General features: G+C 34.9%; 1 protein-coding gene across 9 annotated transcripts in view; it reads left to right on the top strand.

Moving 5' to 3' along the window:
- mtd (mustard) overlaps nucleotides 1–25,327 on the top strand; it is a 443,203-nt gene that overhangs the window by 283,879 nt on the left and 133,997 nt on the right. For 8 of the 9 annotated variants that reach the window (XM_065358692.1, XM_065358688.1, XM_065358686.1 and 5 more), the window contains one exon: nucleotides 4,447–4,553. In XM_065358692.1, the coding sequence (XP_065214764.1) occupies nucleotides 4,447–4,553 (107 nt within the window). Of the gene's footprint in view, nucleotides 1–4,446; nucleotides 4,554–21,537; nucleotides 21,893–25,327 lie in introns of those variants that run through there. The other variant, XM_065358695.1, reaches the window with a different exon arrangement.

Below are 25,327 nucleotides of genomic sequence, written 5' to 3'. Positions count from 1 at the left end.
AGCATGTTTTTTCAATAAACGACGACGTTTTTGAAATTGTGAATTAGCCAACTACGTTTCGACGATTTATCTGGTGTGTTTTGGTGTATTTTGCACAGGAAAGAAAAGCCATGGAAAGAGAGGTTAAATTGACCTTGGAGTTTTGAAAACGCCGTCGTCGAAAACTTTTATGCACATTGGAGATTGCTTTGAATTTATTCAAGAGCCAGTTGTGCAAAGAATCATTTCAAAACTTTGCTCTTAAATTTCTTTCTTTCTTTCTTTCTTTTTTTTAAAGTAAATTTGTGTAATTGTTTTTTACGCTTTGTAATTCTTCGATGGCGTTTTGCTCTCTTTTTTTTTTCGTCGACTTACACTCTACGTTGAACTTCGAACAAGGTTGCAAAAAATGAATGGTTTTATACGCCATTAGTGTTGATACGTTTTATGTGCATGGTTCTTTTGATAGACGAGTGTCTTGCCCTTTTTTTTCTCTCTCTTTGCTCGAGTTTACGTACACGTTGCTTTTATCTGTGTTTTATTTACTGTTGGTATTTTATTATTATTATTATTGCTCTCGGTACTTCTCCTTCTACCATCGTACGTTACTCGTTTGAAGTTTGGTCTTTTGAAATCTGTCGAAAAGTGTCTTTTGAATTAGAGAAATGGACGTTAATGAAAGTATAGCCAACACTGGTGTACGTACATATAATGAGGAATCGGTGTTTTTCTGATCTTTTTGTACATAGATTTTGTATTAAGATTGCATTGATCGATCACTGAATGTCGACTTGTTCGTCTTAGTTTGAGTATTACGATGCAATTATGTATTTTTTTTTTAAATTCTTGAACGATGTTTTCAATTTACCTAGACCTACAGCACACGCAGTCGGTGATACTAGGTATAGATGATTATCGCCCTGAGCCTTGCTTCCTGTATAATTGCATAGTTTAATACGGTATAATTTTAATAAAAAGTTTTGTAATTAAATCGCAATGTTACTACAGTTTCCCTATACAGTTCGTATTGATTTAGCTGTCAAGGAGTCAGTCGAGTGTGTCTGTAATGGATGCTGTTCTGTTGTAAGAGACAAGTTTGACGATAACTCGGGTATACTGTGTAATTGTGTAAATGTGTATAGGGTATTATAGAGCTAATCAAATGTTTCTCGAGTGATGTACGAGTACTTATCCGTCAAGTGTGAGTTTATAATTAAGACGATTGAGTTGTGTATCGTGGTTTCTCGTTATCGTGTAACGTGATCTGCTCGTGTTTGAGGAGATCTGCCCCAGTGTCAAAGTCTTATCGAGGTATCTAAATCGAATGAGGTATTGATTGATGATTGGTTCGATTGTTCAAGTTGGCTGATCGTGAACGTGTGCAATGCGCATTAAATGGCGAATTTAAATAATAATATATTTTATTTCTGCAAGATAAAGATGTGTCTGATAGACAATTTTGAATAAATATTTTTAAAATATAAAAATGCAATAGGTATAGGCATTTATAGAAGATTTTAAAAATCAGTTTTTGCAAGGAAATTCATTAAAAATAATCTAATACTCGTTGTCGTGGTCGCACTCCTTTACAGGAGATAGCGTATACTTCTTTCAGGGTCTTACAGGGAGAGTTCTCTTGTTAGCAGCTCCAATAAATCATTTCATAATCTTTATCTGCCTGGTTTCTACCATTTCCAGTCCATCGGGTCTCGCTTATTCCTAATACGTCAATTTGTAATCTCCTGGCTTCCGTAATTACTAGTGGTGAGATATTATCGATATAAGGTATATCGATAATTCGATATGCGAGTGTACCAATATTTATCAATATGAAAAATCCCATATCCGATATGGGCCATATCTGTAGGATGGTGCAATGTTGACATTATGTCATCATTACGTCTTTAAAGCTTGAAGCGCCAAATAGGTGGCTATAGATACTGAAACAGCAAAGAATAAGGAATAGAAACAGCTTGGAGTTGATTTAGTTTCATATTTTCATGAAAAATCAGCTGTCTTATGGTCTTTTTATGAATGTCAAAAACTTCCGATGTGCAGTACACTCTCGATAACTCGAAACTCTTTAACTCGAAAACCTCTATTAGCCGAATCAACCTCCATTCCCCTTGAAATCTCCGTAACACTCAATGTTAACTTTATTCGGATAAGTCGAAATTGACTATACAAACCAGTCGTAACTCGAAGCTAAAATTTTGCTAAAAATAGCGAGAAAGCCTCCATAACTCATACGTTGTCGGGCGTTTACCTCTATAACTCGAATATTTTTCAATTCTTACTTTTATCCTATATTGTCCATATAATTCTAGGGAGATGTAATGGTGTTGGTTTCCCTTTGCCTTCCACCATGATTTTCTGTTGGGGTTTACTCCCTTAGCCAAATCTGCCAGTTTATTAGCCTTCTCACTCTGAAGCTCTTGCAATTCCCTGGGGCTGGAACGAGTGAATCCTTATTTATGTAGAGGTTTGGCCTTCAACTTGCCTTTCCTCCCCATCGTTCCACCAACTGGAGACTTCTGCTTTGGCCGTGTTTATCAATTCCGAGTCCATCGAACAGCAACATGTTACCACCCTGCACAGCATGGACACGCAGAATACCCCTGATGTTGTCTTTGCCTTCTCATCTGTCCTCGGGGACTGGCTCCTTTTGATGATCCGAGCTACTACCTAGATACTACCTCTAGAGACAACAACCTGTGCCCTCACGGGGTAATCTAATTCTATTAAATCAAAATATAAATCAACTAAAAGGTGAAAAATTTTCCAAAAATTGGAAAAATTGTCGCAAATTCTGCAGGTGTGTGAAGAGAAAATATGCCTGAAGAGGATATAACGTTCACGAAAGGCTAACTGTGATAGTAAAACTCGCCATACAGATTTTTGACATCTTGCCCTATTTTCTTTCCAGCTCTTCCCGTCCCTTCTACAGATATCCTGCCAAAAACCGTGCTAAAGTTCTGCCTTTTCATTTCAAAATCCTTAGAATTGATGTAAAAAAAAGTGTAAATCAAGAAAGATTTGGTAAGAATTTTAAAATGAAATTTACTGAAAAACGTTCTAAAAGGCAGAAAATATTTGGAATTAAGTCAGAAAATTCAATTGGAATTCATTCAAAATTCATGGAATTTCGTTGAGATAATAATTGAAAAATCCTTCGAATTTCATAATATGGAATTATTTTCGAAACCACGTGCAGGGACGAAACTAGGTATTTTCTGGGGGGGGGGGGGGTATTCGACCAAAATTTGCCGACTGATATGACAAAAAAATACCTATTTTGCCGATTAAAACAGTGATTTTTTTAATGTGAAATAAAATCTGATGAGAAGAAAAGTTTGCCAATTGATATACTCAACACATACGTGGGTATTAGGTTATATTCATAGCTTATTATGACTTTTAAAAAATTTGAATGTTCATTTTTCAATTTTTAGAAGCCTTAAGCTGAATTTTTTCGTTTTATAAAAATGAAAAAGAACAAACAAATTGGCCCGAGCGTAGCGAGGGCAAAAGCTTTTGAAAATTTTTATTTTTACCTATAAGTAAAAGAATAATGACTTTTCATGGGAGGAGGTTGATTTTTTCGGTTTAAAAGTTTCAGAATTTGAATGATTTTTTTTAGAAATTTCAGCTCTAAAAAATAAAACAAGCCCTAACGAAGTGAGGGCAAAGCTCTCAAAATTTCGTATTTCGAGAAGTGTAAAAAAAAACATTTTTTTTTCTATGTGAGGAGTTTATTTTTGGATTTAAACAGTTTTAAAAAGTTTGAATATGTATGTAGTTGATTTTTAGATAGTTTGATTTTGAATAAAAAAACAACACACCTGAGCGAAGGGAGGGCTGGAGTATTTGAAAATTCATAATTCAAGTACGTAGTATACGTAAATTATATATTATGTACTTTCTTACAAAAAGTCAATTTTTTAATTACATTCGACATTTTTAAAATTTAGGAGAGTTCCTCTACCTAGAACAGATTTTTCCCAGATGCAAAAATTTAAAAATAGAAGAACTGTATGCAGCCCGAGCGAAGCGAGGGCAAAAATTTTTTTAAATGTGGTATTCCAAGTTCCATAAAAGTCGGCTAATAGGTCTCTTCATTAGGACAAACAATTTTTAAAACTTATCGACTTTGTCGAGTCTCAGCAAAGTCGACAATTGCCGACTAAACCAATTTTTCCCGAATTTGCCAAATTTGCCGACTATCCATAATGAACACCCCCACCCCCCTAGTTTTGTCCCTGACCACGTGTAAAGATGTGCGTGATGGAATCAGAAAATTCTCGCTAAAAATATTTTAAAAATGCATAATATTATTTTTATTTTTATTTAAAATAATAACTTGCTTCCACTTATGAACAAAACAACGTAATTTTCCAACACTTTACCAATTTATTGCTGTACCACATTCAATTAATTCTACTTCTGTTTTATTTTTTTTGCCAACAGGGGAAAGAGTCGCAGCGTGGATCATGGATTTACATCACCTTTCGATCTCGACTCACTGCGTAGTAAAGTGGAAGGACGATTTGAAAGTGTTGACAGACTTTCAAAAGGTAAGCTAGCTTCTTTTTCCTTTTTCCTCCATTCGTTTTACGTTTTTCATTCTGAGAGAAACGTTGAAATATTTCGAGATGTTCTTCGTTATGTCATTATTGACATTTAAAAGATATTAAATAAAATGAAATTCGCAGTCGAACAGATTTTTCTTAACGACATTTCGACGACGATTTCGGTTTTAATTTTATTATAAAGAATACGCGGTTAGGTTACTCTCTATTTAGTTACTGCGTGCGAATCGAACCACGAGGAATCTTTTAACGCTTCGAGATAATGGCTGATAGAAAATCAATGTGTCGAAGGAAGCCGGAAATTACCTACGATGACTAAAATTTGTGTCGCTTACATGGTTGATCAATTTTTTCCCTTATCAATATATGTGAAAGCGTAAATCGCGTTTTTTTTATTTATTTATATATGAAAAATTGAAAGTTGAACGAGCGTGGAAGATTTTGAAATTCGAATTATTGAAAATATTCAGTCACGAAAATGACAAAAAGAATTTAAGTATAATTCAGAAATCAATTTGAGCCGTCTAAATTGAAGGTTTATATAAGGCTTTGAAACGAAGAAAGGCGTAATTTTATATTCGCGTATGAAAGGCATTTTTCCTATCGGGTAAAGTAATCAAAAAAATACGAAATAATTTAGTGGCAACATTTTCGTATACATGGGGGTTTGATTATTGAAATAGTACGTGTAGCGTATAACGTTTTGATTTGAACGATTCTTACTCGTATTTCAACCAAAGCACGAGAGAAAAATCACCAATGGTTGGAAAAATGTCGTTGTGGCAAATTTGTATTACGTCGTATTGAGTGACTCCTTCATTATACGATGTGGCGAAATGTTTCACGTAATCTATTATATAGAATAGGTATTATATATAGTTGTAAAGATTCAGTTAATTAAATTTTCAATCAATTTAATCACCTACTCCCCTCCATCTTTCATCTCAAAATTTTCAATTCTTCCATTAGCGTCCCAAGTAAGTGTCTAAAATGTTATCTTCTCACACAAGTGCAATTCTGATATATACAAGTATTTTCGCCATCAAACATATGTATGAGCATCCATTAGGGAAAATTAACTAAGGTGATTTATCTGCGGGTAAGTACTTGAAGCCGAAAAATTGATGGTACATGCGCGGTTCGGCGACTGAACGCGATGCTGTCTCGTTTAAAAAATATTTATTTTCGAAAATTCAAATTCTGAAGGTCGAAACTCATTTGCAAACACTCGTCGTTGAGATAGACATAATTACACGGTTATTATTGCAAAAACGAGCGCTGATAAATGCGTTCGTCGAATATTCGTCTATAAAAATTGACACGTATACTTCATTTTACCGTAGCTGGCTCGCCAAATTCAGGGTCGTTCGGATTTCGAGCAGAATTTTCACGGCGACTATGGCGAAATATCGATATCGAGAACAAATTGCTTGAAAATAAGACACGTACTAATATCGTTTAGTAAATTGCTAATCAGATCGAATCGTGGGAAATTCTGTTTCGAAACAGTACCTGCTGAAGTTACAGGGTGTCCTGGTCCAAGTTTTCCATCATCATTACCTCACCATCTTCTAGGGGTGTGATCTCAACTAGTAGAAGTTTTACACTTTTAGCCTCATCTTGGGCATTTTGTAGTCAAATGATGAAATTTGGCGGATGTAAAGGAAGATTCTCACAAGGAAAGCGCGCTTGAGATATTCACCTTCAATTTGAACGGGATCAAACTGGTCTAAAAAGTTCAAGAACCAAATTAGACATACCAAAAAAATCGTGTAATAATCGCAAGAAAATATTCACAAAATCATCAGAAATCGGCCATGAAATCAGAAATTTCTCCAATCAAAATTTAATTCAAAATTGCCTAAAAGTCTCAAAAAACCAAAATCATTATAAAATCATGCAAATTTTACGTAAAAATATCGCAAAATCACCTAAAAATAAATGTTAAAAATATTCTAAAATAAACTATGTGTCTTCAAATTCAAATTGGATTTACAAAAGCATCAGAAATTGCATTCAAAATCAGAAATTTGATCTACAATCATTTAAAATTTAATGCATAATTGTTTAGAAGTCTCAAAAAATCGAAATCAATTATTGAAAATCTACAAAATCACTTGAAAATTTATTTCATAAATTAATCAAAAATTATTTACTGTTCAAACGAAAATTTGCTTCAAATACATGAAAAACTAAAACCATTGAAAAATCATTGGAAAATTCTTTCAAATTATTTTGAAGTTTGATTAAAACCACATAAAGTGCTCAAAAGCCAAAAAAAATCATTCAGAAATCTCGTGCAAAAAGTAAAAAAAATTAGGAAATTGTTCCAAAACTATATTTAATTCAAAGCTGTCTATAATAGAGACTCGAAAAATCCAAATCATAAAAAAATCATGAGGTGAGCATTGTAGAAAAATATTCACAAAATCATCATAAAATAGAATGATTTTATTTAATACCGTCCAAAAGCCTCAAAATCATTTGAAAAACGTGTCCGCCGTCGTAGTCACGCTCCTTTACAGGAGATAGCGTATATGTCCATCTATATTAGCCGGTATCTAGCGTATCTAATTGTTTCTTTCAGGGTCTTGCAGGGGGAGTTGGCCGGTGAGTTTGTTGTTAACAGTTCCGATCGTTTCCTCCCTCTCGTCGATCTTCCTTGGATTTTCCCCTGTACCGCTAGCATGAAAATACCGTTTTCTCGTATTTTATGAGCTAAATACTTTAGCTTTCTGTTTTTGATGTCTTCAACTACGACTTTCCGCTCCTCTCCTATTCTTGCTAGTACTTCCTTGTTGGTAACGAAGTCCTTCCATGAGATCCGTAGTAGCCTTCGATAGCACCACATCTCAAAAGCGGATACTTTCTTCTCGCATTCTGCACTCATGGTCCATGTTTCGCAGGAATACTTCAGAACGGTCCATACGTAGCATCGCATAATTCTCTTCCTCAGATCAATACTCATCGTTCGATTTCCCAGCACATTGGCAAGGTTGTTGAAAGCAGTCTTTGCCATTCCAATCCGTGATTTGATTTCTTTATGATCTCTACCATCGTTGTTTATCAGTGCTCCAAGGTACCTGAATTGCTTTACATTTTCAATTTCTTGTGATCCGATGTTGATTTTGACCTCTTTATCCTCTCCTTTTGTAAATCGCATCACCTTGGTCTTGCCTGCATTTATTTTCATTCCATATTTTAATCCAGCACTGTTGATTTGGTTGATCATTTTCTGCATCTGCGCCTCTGTCTCAGCAAGGATCACTTTGTCGTCTGCATAACTTATTTCATTTATTCTCTTGCCGTTGATCTTGAATCCCATTCGTTCGATTCGCGCTTCTCTCATTATTTCTTCTGCATACACGTTGAACAACCTGGGTGAGAGGGGGCATCCTTGCCTCACACCTCTCTTTATTCCACATCCGTTCTCTGAGTACTCAGTTCCAATCTTGATGTTAGCGCTTTGCTCCCAGTACAGGTTCTTGATTATTTGCAGGTCTTTGTTATCGATATTGTATTTTTCCAGGATCTCCAACATCTTCTCATGGTTGACACGATCAAATGCTTTTTCATAATCGACGAAGCAAGCAATGATTTCCCTATTTGCATTCAGTGCTCTTTGAATGATCACTTTCAGCAGGGCAATTGCATCTCTCGTCCCTTTTTTTGCTACAAAGCCATATTGTGTTTCACTTAGATTTTCATCTATCTTCTTTTCAATTCTGGCATTTATGATGGAGAGTAGTAGCTTCAGTGCGTGGCTCATCAGTGCGATGGTTCTATATTCAGAGCATTTTTGCGAGTTGTTCTTTTTTGGTATTGGTACAAAATTTACTGCTTTGAAGTCCTTAGGCAGAGTGCCTTCATCGTATATTTGGTTTATTATCTTCAGCAGCTCTTTTTCATACTCTGGTGTTAAATGTTTGATCAAGTCTGCTGGTATGAGATCTTCTCCCACTGCTTTGTGGTTTCTGGCTCGCTTCACAGCATTCCTCAGCTCCCACATTTCAATTTGTGGTGCCTCTTCTGTGGATGAAACTGCAAATTGAGCCAGACGTGTATCATCTCCATACAGTTCTTGTATGTAGCTGATCCAGACCTCTTCAGTTTCTTGATTGGTAACACAGTACTTTCCGTCCTTTCCTCGCATATATGCTATTCCACTTCTCCTTTTCTTGTGGGTGGCCATCATCTGCTTCACTTTGGTATGCATTTCTCTAGAGTTGTGCCTTTTCTCCAGATCTTCTATTTCTTGACACTTCTCCTCATACCACTTGTTTTTGGCCATTCTGCACATTCCCATGATCTGATTATTTATCACTGTGTATTCATTACTTGGTCTGTTTGCTTGTCTTCGTTCTTCCATCAGATCCAGTATCTCTTGAGTCATCCATGGTTTGTGTTTTCTTCTTCCTTTGAATGGAATAGACTTTTCTGCTGCTGTTTTAACCTTTCGCTTCCATGTTTGCCACTTTTCCTCGATACCTTGTTCTTCTTCCAACCTGTCTTCCTTTTGCTTTTCCAGTTCTTCTTGGAATTTCTTTTGAACTTCTTTTGATTTAATTTTTGCAATGTCAAGTTGTTGGTATCTTTCTTTGCTCTTCTTCTGGCTCTTCAAGACTACCTGGCATTTTGCAGCCAGTAGTTTGTGGTCAGAGTTGCAGTCAGCACCAGGATATGTGTGACAGTTCTTCACTGTGTTCCTGAATCTTCTTTTTACAAGTATATAGTCTATCTGGTTTCTGACTCGATCTCCAGGACTGACCCATGTGTATAATCTTCTTTCATGCTGCTTGAACCAGGTATTGCATATTACTAGATCGTGTCTTTCAGCAAACTCTACACAAAAAAATTCACAAAATCGCACGTTAGTATTTGGGGGGGGGGGTGTTTATAATTACAAGATCATTACACCCGTAAAGGGGGGGGGGTATATTTGGTTTGTGAGGTTGGTGTTTTTTATTAAGGAGATGAATTTTTGTATTTCAGAGGGTTCGTCAGGGACAGTAGGTGGGTTTTCTTTTATCTGTAGTGTAAGTCTGTTCTGTTTCAGTTGAGGATAGTTGAAAAGTATATTGTGTTAAATGGATGTGGGTTCGTTTCTGCAAAATTGGCATGGGGGTTTTGGTTCTTTTTGGTATAGGTAGTTATGTGTAATTTTTGTGTGGCCTACTCTTAGTCTAGTAATGAGGATTTCTTCTTTTCTGTTCAGGTGGCCTAGATTTTTCCTGGGTAGGGTTGTTTTTTTTATGTTGGAAGAGTTTATTTGAAGTTTGTTGTGACCAAAAGTTCTGCCAGTTGGTAAATGTGTTGTGAGTAATTAGAGATTTAATATCATCAGGAGTGAGAGAGGTAAGAGGGGAGGGGTCAAAAATTACTTGTAATAAAATTAAAAATTGTTCTAATGGCTGAAGAAACAGAAAAAATCATCAGAATCAGACATCTGAAATTTAATTTTAAGTCGTGTAAGAGCCTCAAAAAACCAAAATGACTGTCAAAATCAAGAAGAAAAATTATGTACAACCGCCTAAGATAATCAGAAATTCAAAATTGTAGGTACCAAGTTGTATGAAATTCAATTTTAAATCATCCAAAGTATTGAAAATACCTATCACAAGTGTTGAGAAATCATCTGAACATTCCTAAAAATTGTTTACAGAATGATCAGAAAATCGACTCAAATTCAAAAAAATGTTCAAAATTCAGAATTGTACATATACGTATAAATCTCGGGAAACAATAATCATACAGTACTTAATCAGAAAAAACGTTCACAAAATCGTCAGAAAAATGAATAAAAATCAGATGATTGCAATAAAAACTGGTACATATCTCAGATTCAATTCAAAATTCTCTCAAGAGTTTAAAATATCAGAACCATTGGAAAATAGTCTGAAAATTCAGATATGGATTGGATCCCCCCCCCTGAGTTTCGCATATTTTGTCTATAATTTGTCATGTATATTGGATCAAGAATGATAGACAAGCTGTCATGAAAGTGTTGAATGAATGTGTCAATCATAGAAGAGTTGAAGGAGTCCATTTCTCATACCGAATCTTCCTCCTTTTCCTTCCAAACGAGCCTCAAAAGTTATTCTTTTCACTCATGTTGGTGTTGATTAGAGTAAAAATCACTTACAGCGAGATTTAAGGGACCGGACATTTTGCTCGTTGTATCCAGTCTCTTGTACTAAAAGGTATTGCATTTATAACTAGTATCTTGTAGCAAAATAAATTATCAATTTTACTACTATTTTTGACTTGTCAAATCGATTGGAAACAGTTTCAAATCATTTTGAGCAGTTCTAGAGCCTCCAGCAGCTTTTTAGAAAGTTCTGTTTTTCAAAAAATGCCACAAAATCTGTCTGAATTTCAAAATTTTACCAAATTAACCTATAAAGCTGAAATTTGGGATTAAATTAATGTTTTCTGCGTGAACAATAATTGAACACTTGTTATAAGTGGAAGAAAAAACAGTAAAACGAAACAAATTTCAAGAATTTCAGCTCGTACTATTCGGCGTTGACATCTCGTGGCGGCGCCACCATCGACTTGCTGAAAGACGAGGCAATCGGTACAGAACATCCGCAAGTTTTGTGCGCATGCGTCGGGACTTGTTATTTTTCATGCTATTCACAGCTGTGTTGTATGTCGTCGTATCCTCATCTGAATATCGTTGAGTATTAAATTTTTACGTAATTTTCAATTATAATTTTTTTCAAACTGCGTAAATACATAAAACATCGATGCTATACCTATTGATTGAGATTATTTTTCAAAAATTGCAACTTCCTTTACTCTAGTAGTCAAGTGAGATTACTCGTAAGTCGTAGATGAAATTTAAAAATAGTGTTTTGCTGCATCATTCTATCTGAAATTTGATTGAAATGAAATAAAAAACGAATGAATACTGGCAAGCTCATCCCTGCTAGTAAATAAATGCTTCTTTACAATGTTCACATGTTATTTTATATTTTCTTATCGCCAGTAATACTACTGCCTTTTTAGATGACATGAAAATGATTATGAGTTATGCTTTCGAGAGAAAGAGAGAATGTAGTTGTAGATTTACAATGATCACATTGCACGCGGCAATTCATTTTATGCATTCAATATTTTAAATTACGTTAAGGTAACTTTTGTTGTTCAAAAAATAAATCGTAATTCGAAACAATTACGAATTGATGAAAATAAACTGAAATTCCTATGTTGGGGTAGTGATAACAGAATTAACAGAACAACACGCTCAACAGCGAAGTCCCGACGCATGCGCACAAAACTTGCGGATGTTCTGCACCGATTGCCTCGTGCTGAAAGGGGGACTTTTTGTAGAGAATCACATTCATTCGCATCTCGACAAGTCAAGTGTGCGCGTGTGGACGCGTGCGTGAGTATGGAAATGTCCCCCTTTCAGCATGATAACATGTATGTATTTCATGTATTCCACCACCAGATTGCAACACTTGTTCATCAACACCTAATCCGGATTCCTAGTTATAAATGACCTTGTTCTAACAGGTACCATATTGTACATGTTTAAATGGCGTTGTGCTTAGGACCAAGCATTTTGCTCATTGTATCCGAAATCTCGTACTAACCGATCTCATCAAAAGTGATTTCCACTGTACTTTAGTTCCTTTGCATCCCAAATGTATGTAGTAGCAATGTAAAAAAATTCTTTGTCGTTATTTTCACCTGTTTAACTGTCAGAGCTATGTCAAAAGTATGAAAGCTACAGATTTTTTAATCATCTTTCATCATTTTATTGCGTGGGGAAACATGTCTAAAAAGATCATTTCTGATAATGCTACACAATTTAAAAAAATTAAATTGTTCATTGATCACATTTGGAGAGAAAATTTTAAAAGGAACAACGAATTTGTTTCCTCGCTGCTCAAAAACAGTATCAAATGGAAGTTTATTTCTGAAAATGCTCCTTAGATGGGAGATAGCCCGAGCTACAATTTGCCGCAAGTTATCTGCAATCGGATAAACGCAAATATCCGCAAACATCATAGGTGCTATCTATAGGGCAATTTGAGTAACTATACTTTTTGCTATCTATAGGCAATGCGAGTAACTAGCTAACTACATTTTTCCGATTTTTTTGTTAATTTTTCTTATATTTCTGGGGAAGACACTTACATAAAATAATTTTAAATGTTTAAGATGCACAGTGTATATTGACCCTAAAAATATAATATTAGTTATACGATATGGTGCGCATAAATATAATCGAGTTCCTTACATTTTTCAAGTTCATTTTCGTGGCGTGATGTCATTTGCGGATATTTTGCGGATACCTAATTGCAAACAAACGCACATCTATATTGCGGATGCTGTAGCTCGGGAGGCTATCTATGAACATTTAATTTTGTTAGCGAAGAAATGTATCAAAAAATCAGTTTCTGGCATGCTTAATTTTGAAACTTGAAAACAGCGTTGAAAGAAATTAGCTCATTTAATTTTGTAATTGAAGTAACATTTCAGTTGACAATGAATTGGGTGTTGTTAATACCTATAAGATCCAAATTATCCAACATTTGAAATTCTTTTAAAAAGATTCTACAGTTGTTTGGACCATGTGATATACCTTAAGACTATTTAGGCCTATCAAAATTTAAGTAAAAATGATGATTCAACGCAGAGAAATGCTGTTTGTCATATACCTAGAGTTAGTGAAGTAGTACTGATAGAAGATGACTTGCAGGGAAAATGGAGAGTGGATGTTATTGATCAACTTAGTGTTAGTAAAGATGGGAATTCTTGTCGGGAATGTCTCAAATCGCGAATAAATAAAAAATATTAATACTTATTTGAATTTTCTTACAGATTTATGTAGATTTAAACTTATTTTTTCTTACCCCTCCCCCTAGTAATGAATAAGCTACATATTTACTCAAAATCTCAGTTTCAAAAAATAAAGCTTCAGGGTCAATTTCAGTTACATAGTAGCCAACTAATGTACAAAGACAGAAAACTATAACTTACTTATTCCAAGACCGGACGATATTTTGAGAACTACGGATTATATTGATACGAAACAGGAACCGTAACACGAGTCTGCTATTTACAAGAAAGAGAACTACTAGAACCAGAGAGAGAGAGAATTAATCAAATTAACAACCACACAACGGTAATTTGTATAAGACGTCAATCTATCGTCAAAGGCCTTTGTAGCGACTACTTCTGGTAATGAGGTCTTTTCCGTTATTATGTCGAACAATGTACATCGAGCACAGCACACAGAACGAACCAAGAGGAGTATTTACGCCTCGATAATTCTACTTTGGTAGCCTTTTAAGCGTGTTTTGTATTGTTTGATTTGTTTTTAAGTTGATGTTGTAATGGTTGTTTGCGCTGGTAAAATGGTTTGCGGCGAACTTTTTGCAGCATCGGGTCCGGAATACGAGTAAAATACTACTGCGAGAATGAGAACAGTGAACAGCGATAATACACAATTTCGTTTCCCTATACTTACTAATAAGTAACGGTGACCCGTTGTTCGTTTTTCGTGTAAAAAGTGAATTGTGAGAACGTACCCTGAACCTTGGAATTTTTAAATCGAATCATTTTCGCGAATGATTGTAATTGGACGAGAAGCAGGAATGGAAGAGGTAATGCGATTAGAGTCAAATTGAGACGTTAGCTTTAGTTCTCGTACCTACATCACAGCAGAGGTTTGCTTTGCCAAAACCAGACCGAGGTTCTAGAAATAGAAGAGGTATACATACTCGTGTATTTGTAGTTGCTGCTCGAATACATTTTCAAAAGAAAAATAATTAACGGTTTTGAAACATTGCATTGTGAGAAGTGTTTTCGACATGTTCGACAGCCGACCAACTTGTACTATAGGTACGTGGTTTCTTATCGAACGATAGACGATAAAGGATACAAGCTGAGTGTAATGTAGACCATGTTTGATTGCTATTGGTGATTTATTATTGGTGTGGTACCTTTTTCTTTCTTATTCAATTTATAACTGTCCAGGACAGTTTAACTTTTCGAAAAGATGATCGAAAATAGCGAAATTTTTCAACTTAACCGTCGAACGAAGTACTTATCTTCGAGTTTACCCCTACTGGTTGAATTAAGGTTCATGTATCTTGCATAATTTTGCAGATTTATACTCAAAAGCAAATTTTAGCTTCGCATTTCGATGGCATTAGCAAAATTAATTATTTATTTAAGGTAGGGCTATACCTTTACCTACCGACTGATACTCTTAGATAGTCGGGGGGGGGGGATTTTCATATTAATAATGCAATAGTAGTTCAAAATCCTCTGCGTGAAAAATTTAATAGTCTGGAGTCAAGCTTTAAGTATCTTTCATCCTCGTACCATAAATTTTAAAATCAACTTTTTGATTTTGTGTGGATTGAATGAAATCTCATAGGTATGATTTTTGAAGAATTTCTTCGTTTAAATCAATTTTCTGACGATTTTGTGAGGATTTCCTCATTCTGAAATGGTTCTTATTTTTGATGATTGGATGATTTTGTTATTTTTGAATGATTTAAAATAATTTTACGTAGAATTTCGGTGATTTTTTTTTTTGTATGTAAGTACTTAAGTAGTAAGCCTTATATAATAATTTATGTAGGTATTTCAAATGACGATATTTTCTTTCTTTTTTTTTTTTAGAAAAGTGAACGAATTATCATTTTGACTAGTGGAAAAAATATTCACGATGGAAATACGTGCACGTATAAATTTCAAAAACCATTTTTGGCCGTTATTATACATGATATTGTATTGTCGTATATCGGACCGGTCATAAAACTTGTTATTTAATTTTATATGGACGATACACGCGCCATTATGTAAAGAAAAGGGCTACACGTATGGGTAAGAAGAAATTCGCGTTAATAGTGGTGTAAAATCGTCAACGAAAGATAGTCATATTTATAACCAGGCAGGGGAAGGTCGGGGGGTAACAACGGCAGATATGTGTGAGCCATTCTCGAGCTCTCATCGTCAGTATGTTTACTGTACGTAAGCAGTAAGTGTAAGTCTATGTACGTCTACTTCTACTCTACGTACGTAGGGTACGAGCTGAATACATACAATGCCGCGTAGAACCGCCTTAATTTGTTAACATACTATACTACTTGGTATGCTGGTGAAAGTATTGCATACATAAAACGCCGTAAATATGCTATACAAGAACCAAGTTTAATCTGGAATTTTGCCCGCATCATTGTACCTACTACGTATGAAGAAGCAACAGAGACAGGGCAAGGGCAAGGGGTATGAAGAGGGATTATTCTTCGCGTGCTGGTGCTGATGCTATTATATGCGTACGTTTTGAACGAGGAAAAAAATGTTTGGGTTATACGTGTGTATTTTGTTGTTTTTTTTTCTCAGTAGTTGGCGAAGTAAATAAGTAGATTGGAGAGAGGGTGTGGGGGGGGGGGAAAGAGCCAATTTCCAGTGACCACCTTTCCAAGGTATGCATGCGAAGGAACGTAGGTAAAGTGAAAAAAGGCTGTTCGAAAATTACTCCGGTTATAGGTGAATTATTAATAATGTCGTTCGATTAGTCGACTTTCTAGAACAAACCAACGAAGGTGTAGCCCATGGTAGGTAAATAAGCAGCGAAACATTCCTTAGCCGAATTTCTTCAGTGTAGGGCTTGTACTAGGTTAATTTTAAGTAACCAAGTTATTAAAAATAATTTTTTGGTTGTTTTTTTTAAAAAAATGTTGAAAATTCAGTAATTCTGTAATTTTTATTCGAAGTGTATAAATCTCAAAATTTGACCCAGGATACGAGTAGGTCAATTGTGAAAGGTACAGAAAAAATCAAATGAAAGTTTATCGAGCACTTGCTAGTGTGTTTAAAATATAAATTCTTCGATTTATTTGAAAAAATATGCATAAACGCCTTTTTTAGGGGTGCCTAAAGTGGGGGGCTCTAAAAAAAGGGTTCAAAATTACGAATATATAGGGAGCTTAATTCAACTTTTTCATCTAGATTATTCAATATTTACCTCAAAACGTTAAGTTTGGCGCAAATCGCAGGTTTCTAGTTTTCCAGGGGTTCCCAAAATATCGAAATTACGAAAAATTGGATAATTGGATTTTTGAGTACTTGTGCAAAATTTATTGAGCTCAAAATTTGGTAGGATGGAGGTCTTTTAGATATTAATGAACTGTCTCAAAGGGGTAGGTTCAAAATGGTGGTTCCAACATTTTCCAAAAATGAACCTCCCCCCCCCCATTTCTGCCCCCGAGGGTCGAAAATTGAAAAATCACCTCGCATAACGTTCATCGGGTTCAAACAGATACTTCACGCTAAAAAAGTTTTTGAAAATAATATTCAGTGGTTCCTAAAATTCTTTTTTTATTCACATTTTTGGGAACCCCTGGAGCCCAAAAAAAATGGCCATTTTGTGTTAACTAACCACGGATTCGTATTTGGAACATTTATCACAATATTTAAACAGTGGTTGAGTCGATAACTGTCTGGGGCCAAAAAATTGCCTTATCTTAACTCCTCAGCCTTTCCAAAAAGTAGGTACATATCATTCTCAACCAATAATTCCAAAAAAGACCTGCTTTTCGCCAAAAATTTCTAAAAAGTATCACTTTCTGCCAATATAATATTTCAAAAAAAAAAGCTTTTTCTGAAAAAAATTTTCAGTCCTCCATTATACAAATTTCATGGTCAATAATTCCTGCTTTATAGCTTTATTTTTGCCGATAATTGCTGAGAGGCCTTTTATTTTGCTAAAATCATTGTCAAAGTGTCGTTTTTTGCCAAAAATAGGAAACAGTCTAGCTTTTTGTCTGAATTGCTAAAAAGTTTCCTTTTCTGTAAATAAATTGCTAAAAATTGTGATTTTTTGACAAAATTTATAAAGTTTCACTATTTTCCAAAAATTGTCCCAATGAGTCGCTTTTTTGCAAGAAATCTCTAAAAAGCTCTTTCTTACGCTGAAATCATCAAAAGTCTCGCTGTTTGTCAAAAATCGTGAAATTTTCACTTTGTCACCCAAAATTGCTAAAAAAAACTCGCTTTTTCTAAATCAAAAAGTTGCAAAATAGTTCAACTTTTTTTGCAATAATTGTCGATAAGTTCCATGATTTTTGAAAAAATTGTGCAAGTTTATGTCGAGTCTCATTTTTAAATTTTAATTTAAAACGAGAAGTTCTGATTTTTTTGGTGATTTTTTTCTGCGTTAAAATTTTTTACCAATGTTTTGTTTTGTTTTTTGCTACTTTTTGGTTACTTTTTCAAGATTTTTTTGGTTATCGAAGTTGATTTTTTTTTGGAAAAAAATTTGCACGAGCCCTAAAAATTTGAAATTTACGTGTGACCCGTTAGTTGTCAGTTTTTCGAGCCACTTGAATTCGAATATCTACTCGTACGTATTTTTTCGATAAATGAATTGAATTGAGTTTGAACACCTCGAATCGATTGGTGATGTTTTGAAATTGTTCTGGAATCTCCAAAAGATTTTTATAATCTTATTGTTTATTTGTTTAATTGTTTTTTTTTAAGAAAAATTTTGTTGAAAAGTTCTTATGAAATTCAGCGTTTACAGATTGTAATTGCGATGAATTTTGTACCCCTTCAGGCTCAAAGAAATGAACTAGATCATCCCTCCTCCCCACTCGCCCCCTCCCCTTCTCAAGAAAAAAATTCATACACGAGTCAAATTCTGATCTCATTGACTTTTTTTATTGCAAATATTAAGACATAAAATATGTACTCGTATAATGTGTGTGAAGTGTACATCGAAGAGTACTTTTCTCCCCATGAGCTCTTTGGGAGAGTGTGCACTCTATAAGTACTATTTTGAAGTATGAATATTTGCCAAATTCAAGAATTTTTTTACTGAAAAATTACGTGTAATAAATGCTCGTATTTTGAATTTGAAGACCTCAGGTGGACTTCGGTGAGGGGAGGGGAAGAGGGAAGTTGCTTCCAAAATTTTAATAATAGTATTGTTTGGTAATTTTTTGTCCATTTTGTCGCCATCGGGACTTCTTTGATCCTAAAGACGGATTTTCACTGCTTTTAAAAAATTTGGGGCGTACAAATTCCCTCTTCTAAATGGGTCACATGGTATCAAAATTATTTTGCCAAGCTTATTTTTTACAGGTACTTATTCACTTTAATCAAAAATTTCTCGAATTTCTAATTTGAAAATACATACAAATATAGAGTTCACTTCTCCCTCCTTCAAAAAGGCTTCATGGGGTCAAAATTGTTCTTCTTTGTTCACTTCACACTAATGTTAAAGTTTTATAAAATTTACCCATGAATGAATTGATATCATTCTGGCCTCGAAGCCCTCCGGATCCAAAATCCATCGAAAAATTACGCGAATATTAAAGGTTTAAAACAGTATTTTTAAAATTAAGATTCTGAAAAGGAAAAATGATTTCAGAAGCTGTCATTTTCACGATCTCATTTTTTTGCACAAATTTTCCAATTTACTTATCAGAAGCGATAAAATTTTCAAAAAAGAAATTCTACCAAGTATACAAATAAGACTATAAGAGGCACCTTGATGAACTGAACATCGATTGCAAAAATTTCTGATCAAGTTCTATGGTTCTAAATTATTGTTCAAGTCTTCAAATGAATAGCAGTTGCATTTCCAGCCATTCAACTTCTTTTTCGAAAGTGGGCTGTTTTTTTAATGACGCTGACGTGGAAATGGAAGGCTCCTATATTTTAAATTCCTTGGGAGAGTGATTTCGATCTATTTTTAATGCTAACCGCGAAATAAAATTTCAATTTCCATATGCTGCCTTGTATTAGGTAAATTCGAACATAAAAGAAAATCGATAAGAGGAAACAGCGAATGGAATTCACTCGTATTTGATATTCCGACTGAAAAAGCTTAAAAAATTTAAATGACCAGAGAAACGGGAAGGCAAAAAGGTCAAGTTTGTCCGAAACTTTGATTTCCTAGAAGGTCTAAGAAGCGAAAGACACGAGATAAATAATAAACTTCTCATTTGAATTATTAACGTAATATTTTTTCTGCGAATAAATTCAAGTACGGTGAGGGGAGGGGGAGGAGGGGTGGTAAATGTCATTTACTCTACGATCGTTTTGACTTTCGGTGACTCTGATACTCTCCTCCCTATCTCAACATGATGGCTATGTTTTTTGAGTTTTTCAAACATGACGAAATGATAATTTTTTTTTTGATTCTCAGCCCACTGAAAATAATATTCTCCTGTATTTTTGCTTTGACAAAATGAATGGCAGGAAAATCCGTCCAAAAGAATATCTTTTATGATGCAATAATGACCGCAGTAATGTACACTTGACGATGAGTTAATGTTCGTACTGTTTATTTGAGGATGTGGTGTGTATTTGTGTTGGAAAAATGAAATAACAAAGTACACAGGTATTACATAGAGAGGTTGTATTATCTCATAAGTACATTTTAAAAAATTCAGCGATGCTCTCACACGCACAAGACAGGGTAGTAAACTGCTTTCTCATCGAGAAAGGAAACGTAGGATATACTTAGAGTCGAGAAAGAAGAAAACTGAGAACAAGAAGAAGGCACATACTATAATATGGCACACACAGTAGTAGTCGTATCATCGTATGTACATGGTAATGTATAAAATGTCTCCTTTAGGTTTTATTTTCTTATTGACGAACGGTTAATATGAGCGAATATCTTGCGTAAAAGTTCGCCTCGTTCACCTTGTCCCTGAAAAAGAAGGTAAGAAAATGCGAAATGGAAAGTGGTTAAGGAGTAACGTAGCGTGCCGTAGGAAGGCTGGGCGGCAGAGTGGTGGAGTTTGTCTTTAAACGATGGGCAGGAGGACGCTACGAAGGGGTTTTCTAATCAAAGGTCGCCAGATTGAACGGTTCGTAGTGTGGGAAAATTCCACTAGAGACGCTGATAACGTTTTGTTCTCTACCAGCTGTTCGGTGATCGATTTTAGGTGGTGTTTTTCAAGTGTTGCCAACTGCTCGGAGACATTGTACGTGCGAGGCGAACTCGACGACGTTTCGACGTAATTTTTTAGTCTGGCTGGAATCGTACGAGGTTGAAACGATGAGCTGAATTTGGGAGAAATCTAGAGCTGATCGAGTAAAGTGATGGCAAATGGAAGGAGTGTGATGATCGAGTCGAATGTGTGAGGTGGTTTGAGGCTTGAAGGAGATTGGGTAATTCTTTCAACTTTGTATCGTGATAATTAGAGCTGAGTGTGACCTGGGATATGGAAAGAGGGCTCAGAATTGAGAGGGAAGTTCATTATTAAAAATCATTTCTGGGGTTTTCGAAAATATTGATATCGAATGGAAAGAAATTGTTCGAGGGGTCGATCAAACAAAGATGATTGCTTGTTGAAATATTTTCCAAGATGGGATTTCTCACGTGAAAATGATAATGGAAGATGGAAAATTGTCGTGTTTTTCTACAAGCTGCGTAATCTTGCCCCCTTCGGTCTTTTAAGGTGTACATACTTCAGAATTATGCCATTATTGGGTACTACTTTGACTTCTCCTGTTGTCGAAAAAATTGAATTATCGAGGATGGTTTTTTCCTGTGTTTATCTAGAAAAAATTATCAACAAAATTGACCTCGAAATTGACGTTTGGTCATTTTACAAATACCCCCCCCCCCTCCCACCTGAAAAATTCTCCCAGGTATTTCGAGTACTAAAATGGTAAAAAATGTGTCATTTTTGTTCGAGTAATAATCGTATTTTTCAAATCAAAAATCGATGACTAATTTGTAATTTCCCCCTTTTCTCTTTTCACCCCTATCGTTTTATGAATTTGTGAGCTTTTCATCTTCACACTTTAACTTATTTTATTTGGGTCTTATAAGTTGATACGATTAAAAAACGAGCCATCTCTGGCCGCAGCAACGAGCACGTTTTCGGTACATTTAGCTGCTTGGAATCGGGGCAACACTTGGCTTATTTGTGTACATTTTGCAGGCGCGGTTCCCGTCCTTTCTAGTCGGTTATTAGGCGGCGCGGCAGACCTCAGTTTGTACGATCGTAAAAGGGTCTGTAAATAAAAAGCGAGCAGCACGCCCTTAAACAGCGTACACCTTTGGAAAAAAAATAATTACAATATATTAAGTTCGCGCTCGATTATTTTCGCTACACGATTGTTTTTTTTACACATCTTCGAGTCGAAATTATCCCTCGTACGAGTACTATCCTGTTGTGGAAAAATTCGAACATCGTCGCGAGATTTATCACTACCCGAGTGACCATTTCTCTAGCTCGGACGAAAGCTGGTTGGTTCGTAAAAAAAATTTATTACATATTTCGTATAATGGACTTGGAAATTCATCGATGTCGTGCTAACTTGTCGACGAGGTAAGCTAATTGATATTTAGGCGCACGCTTTTATGTGTACTCGTATTTTTCACGCTGGCTGAGATAACGTTGCTGATAAAAAATTACGTCGTGGATATGATCCCGTTTGTGAGGTGATTCTCTCGCGGTTGATGGGCCCTTTTTTGAAAGTTTATGATCCGGGTTTAATTATTGCAAGTCGTAGTTGGTCTGACTTTCTGCGATACAGGTTACCTTGGCACCTTGGCACACCTATTCTGCTGGGCTATAGCTTTAAGTTAACGAGCTTTCGCGTGTTGTTTTCTTGTAAAATTGCTGATAATTCAAGGATGTCGAGCTCGCGATGCAAATTTTCTGCGATTTTCGACCAGTATAGTGGTACTCGACGGTGCAATTTTCTCGAAAACCTTGGAGAAGTGTTGTATCGATTGCGAATTTTATGCATTATGGTGACTGATGACGGAAGCGAGCTAGATCGAGAGGTAGTTGAGTCAATTTTTGGAGCAGGTGCGTTTAATGGTGATGGTTCTGGGTTCGTTATCGTCCAGCTATATGATCTCTTGAATGTAATCGAATGAGTTTTGTAGTGAAAAATGCTCTGGTTTTGTATTGAGAATTGAAATATTTGAGGTTTTGGAGTGATCCGCTCATTATTTTTTGTTCGTCTCTGTGTGACGTGAGTTTATTCGAGATATTCGAGAATGAATTGCGTTGGAATGAAAAATTTGTAATTTTCAAAGTACCAGGATTAGGATCGAAATTATTCAAAATAAGGATGCCATAAAATACCTTCGATGTGGGTCGAGTGAATTGTAATTATTTTTGATGACTTTACAAATACTTTAAAAAAGAATCTCCGTAAAAAGGTATTTGATTAAATACCTCTTTGGGATTGAGAAGTTGGCAAAGAAAAAATTGAGAACTTTTGAAAGTTTCGAGTGACGTTTGAATTTAGTAATTTAGTTCAAGAGGAAGGAATTAAAGATTACGTAATATCTCATAATTTAAGGTAACCCGAGATCAGAATTTACGTATTGTTTGTTCGCTGGGTCTTAATGAGGATTATAATGAAGGGTATGTGTAAATTTTGCCTACCATGCATATTCAAGGTGTTATCGAGTTTTGAAACGTGCAAAACATCGTGGCCCTTTTGATACCTACACGTATTAAGATACATAAGTAGATGAAAATTATACGACACGCGTAGATAGGTGACTATAGGTGGTTGAAATTTGGCTGGTTTGATTTTTTTTCGAGTTTTTTTATGTGAAAAAAATTCTCATCAGTGGCTTGGAATTTCAATTTGAGGTGGATTTTTTGAAACATCATGTTGAGAAATCTCCAAGTTCAAGTTGTGAACTACTAACAAGGTTTTTTTTCGTTTTTGGAAACGTTTTTGTTCATTTGGGGTATTTGAAACTTGAAAATTTTAGACAAATATGAAATTTTTAAAGATACCTAGACCTACCTACTAATTTTGAGCGTATTTTATCTGGTTCCCTAAGATCTGTTCACATGTTCAGAATTTTTTCCGCATTCTATGATTCCTTTTTTCAGATAATATGTAATTTTTCACATTTGACCATCTGGGAATAATAAAAATAAGGATGAGAAATCGTTACAAAATATTCTTTGAAAATTATTTTTCGTTTGGTCTAAAATTATAGACATGTGCAAAGGTTTTTTAAATACTGGGCTAGATTTACTGAAAATACCACTCACAAACTCTTTGTCATACCCACCACCCCTCTCCCCTCTATGATGAATGATTTTGAAATTTTTTTCATCAATTCCAAACAGATGTCAAACGGCAATAATTTTTGAGATGTTCCCAAAAAAATCTCTTCTTTTTTAAAAAAAAACTCTAAAAAGAATAGTTTTCATAATACACTTGTGTCCTTTTTCAGTGGAATTGAATTGGAATGAAGCAACAGAATCAAGGTTGAAGACCAAAAATTAATAGGTATTTAAACTCACTGTCTTCGAAATCAATTTTTCAATTTTTTTTCAAAATTAGAGAGCTGTAGATGCGTTTGGGGTCGTTTCCAAAAATTAGGAGATATCATGGATTCAGCAACTTTGAAGACTGACCCTGTCCAAGGATTCGAGGAAGGGGGCTGGAAAGTTCGAATCAAGAAAAATAAAACAACATAAATACAAATAATATACTTACTTGTATTATTTATTGCAAATTTACAAACTTCTAAATTATAGCCTTCAAATTTTACACCAGTCGTGATAAGTTGAAATTTTCACATGAAAATTCAAATTTGGTAATTTTTGAATTTTAATCGCCAATTTTAAATTTTCCATTTATTCTTTTTAGAACACTGCAAACAGATGTGCTCCAAGTTGGAATGGTCTCGAGATTTATGAGTCTTGAAATTTCAACTTTTGCGTTTTAAATCGTAATTTTGTGAAAATTTTGAGACACACCTATTCACCTCCCAACCCCCTGAAAGATTATTATATAGTATGGAAATGATGCCCGGCCACATGATTAGATAATCGAAAGGAACTTGTAAAAAAAAAAAAATCAAAGTGAAATGGAATGACTCGAATCCGTTTTTGCTTTGAATTATTGATATGGAATGAATAAGTAATAAACACAGTATTGATAGTTGAAGCGTATTTACGGCAAACTGGGTAGGCAACTTATTATACTTCACATCATTTACATTCAGTACGTATTTACGGCGAACTGGGTAGGCAACTTATTTCACCTTGTTTTTTTTTACGAAGGACTTTTCACGAGGATAGATAACATTTCTTTTTTCTAAAATTGCAGTCGAATCAAATTGAAAATTTAATTTTCGTAGTCTATAGAATGTGATGCTGTAAGCTTATTTCAGTTCAAAATCTGCAAAACTGATATTTTTTTAGGACTCATGAGTTTGCAAAAATGAATTACTTAAAGTTTTTTTATAATGAGTCAAACGGTAAGATGTACAAGTGCTAAAGACATTATAAGACAGTCCTAACCCCCCCCCCGCCCAAAAAAATTGAAAGCTACGAATCAACTTTGAGCTCGGAGAGGAAGGGTGGTTAAACAATGATCTAAAATTTAACATGTTTCTTACATCTTATTGAAGTCGTTCAGACATCATTTTTTGCTAGGCTCTATGAGATTTAATAAATAAATTGAAAAACGACGTACTCGCAGTATTTTGTAAATTTCTGACGTGAAAATACGCACCTATTTCCAGAATTGAAAGTGGTTCCAAAAAAATATTATTAGAAAACGAATAATCGAATTGAAAATTACGAAAATTGAAAATCAAAATTTATTGAAACTTATGAGTGTGATTTTCAACATAAGAACTCATCCTCACTTATCTGTACGATTTTTGAAATTTATTCTTATCTCATCGAAGTCCTAAACTTCATGAAAAAATTACAAATTTTAACCTAACTATTTTAAACTTGGTGAAGAAATTTTTTGTCACCCAGTACACA

The sequence above is a fragment of the Planococcus citri genome, chromosome 3 (assembly GCF_950023065.1).
Source record: "Planococcus citri chromosome 3, ihPlaCitr1.1, whole genome shotgun sequence".
NCBI classification, from domain to species: domain Eukaryota; kingdom Metazoa; phylum Arthropoda; class Insecta; order Hemiptera; family Pseudococcidae; genus Planococcus; species Planococcus citri.
This window is presented reverse-complemented; position numbering and strand designations above follow the sequence as displayed.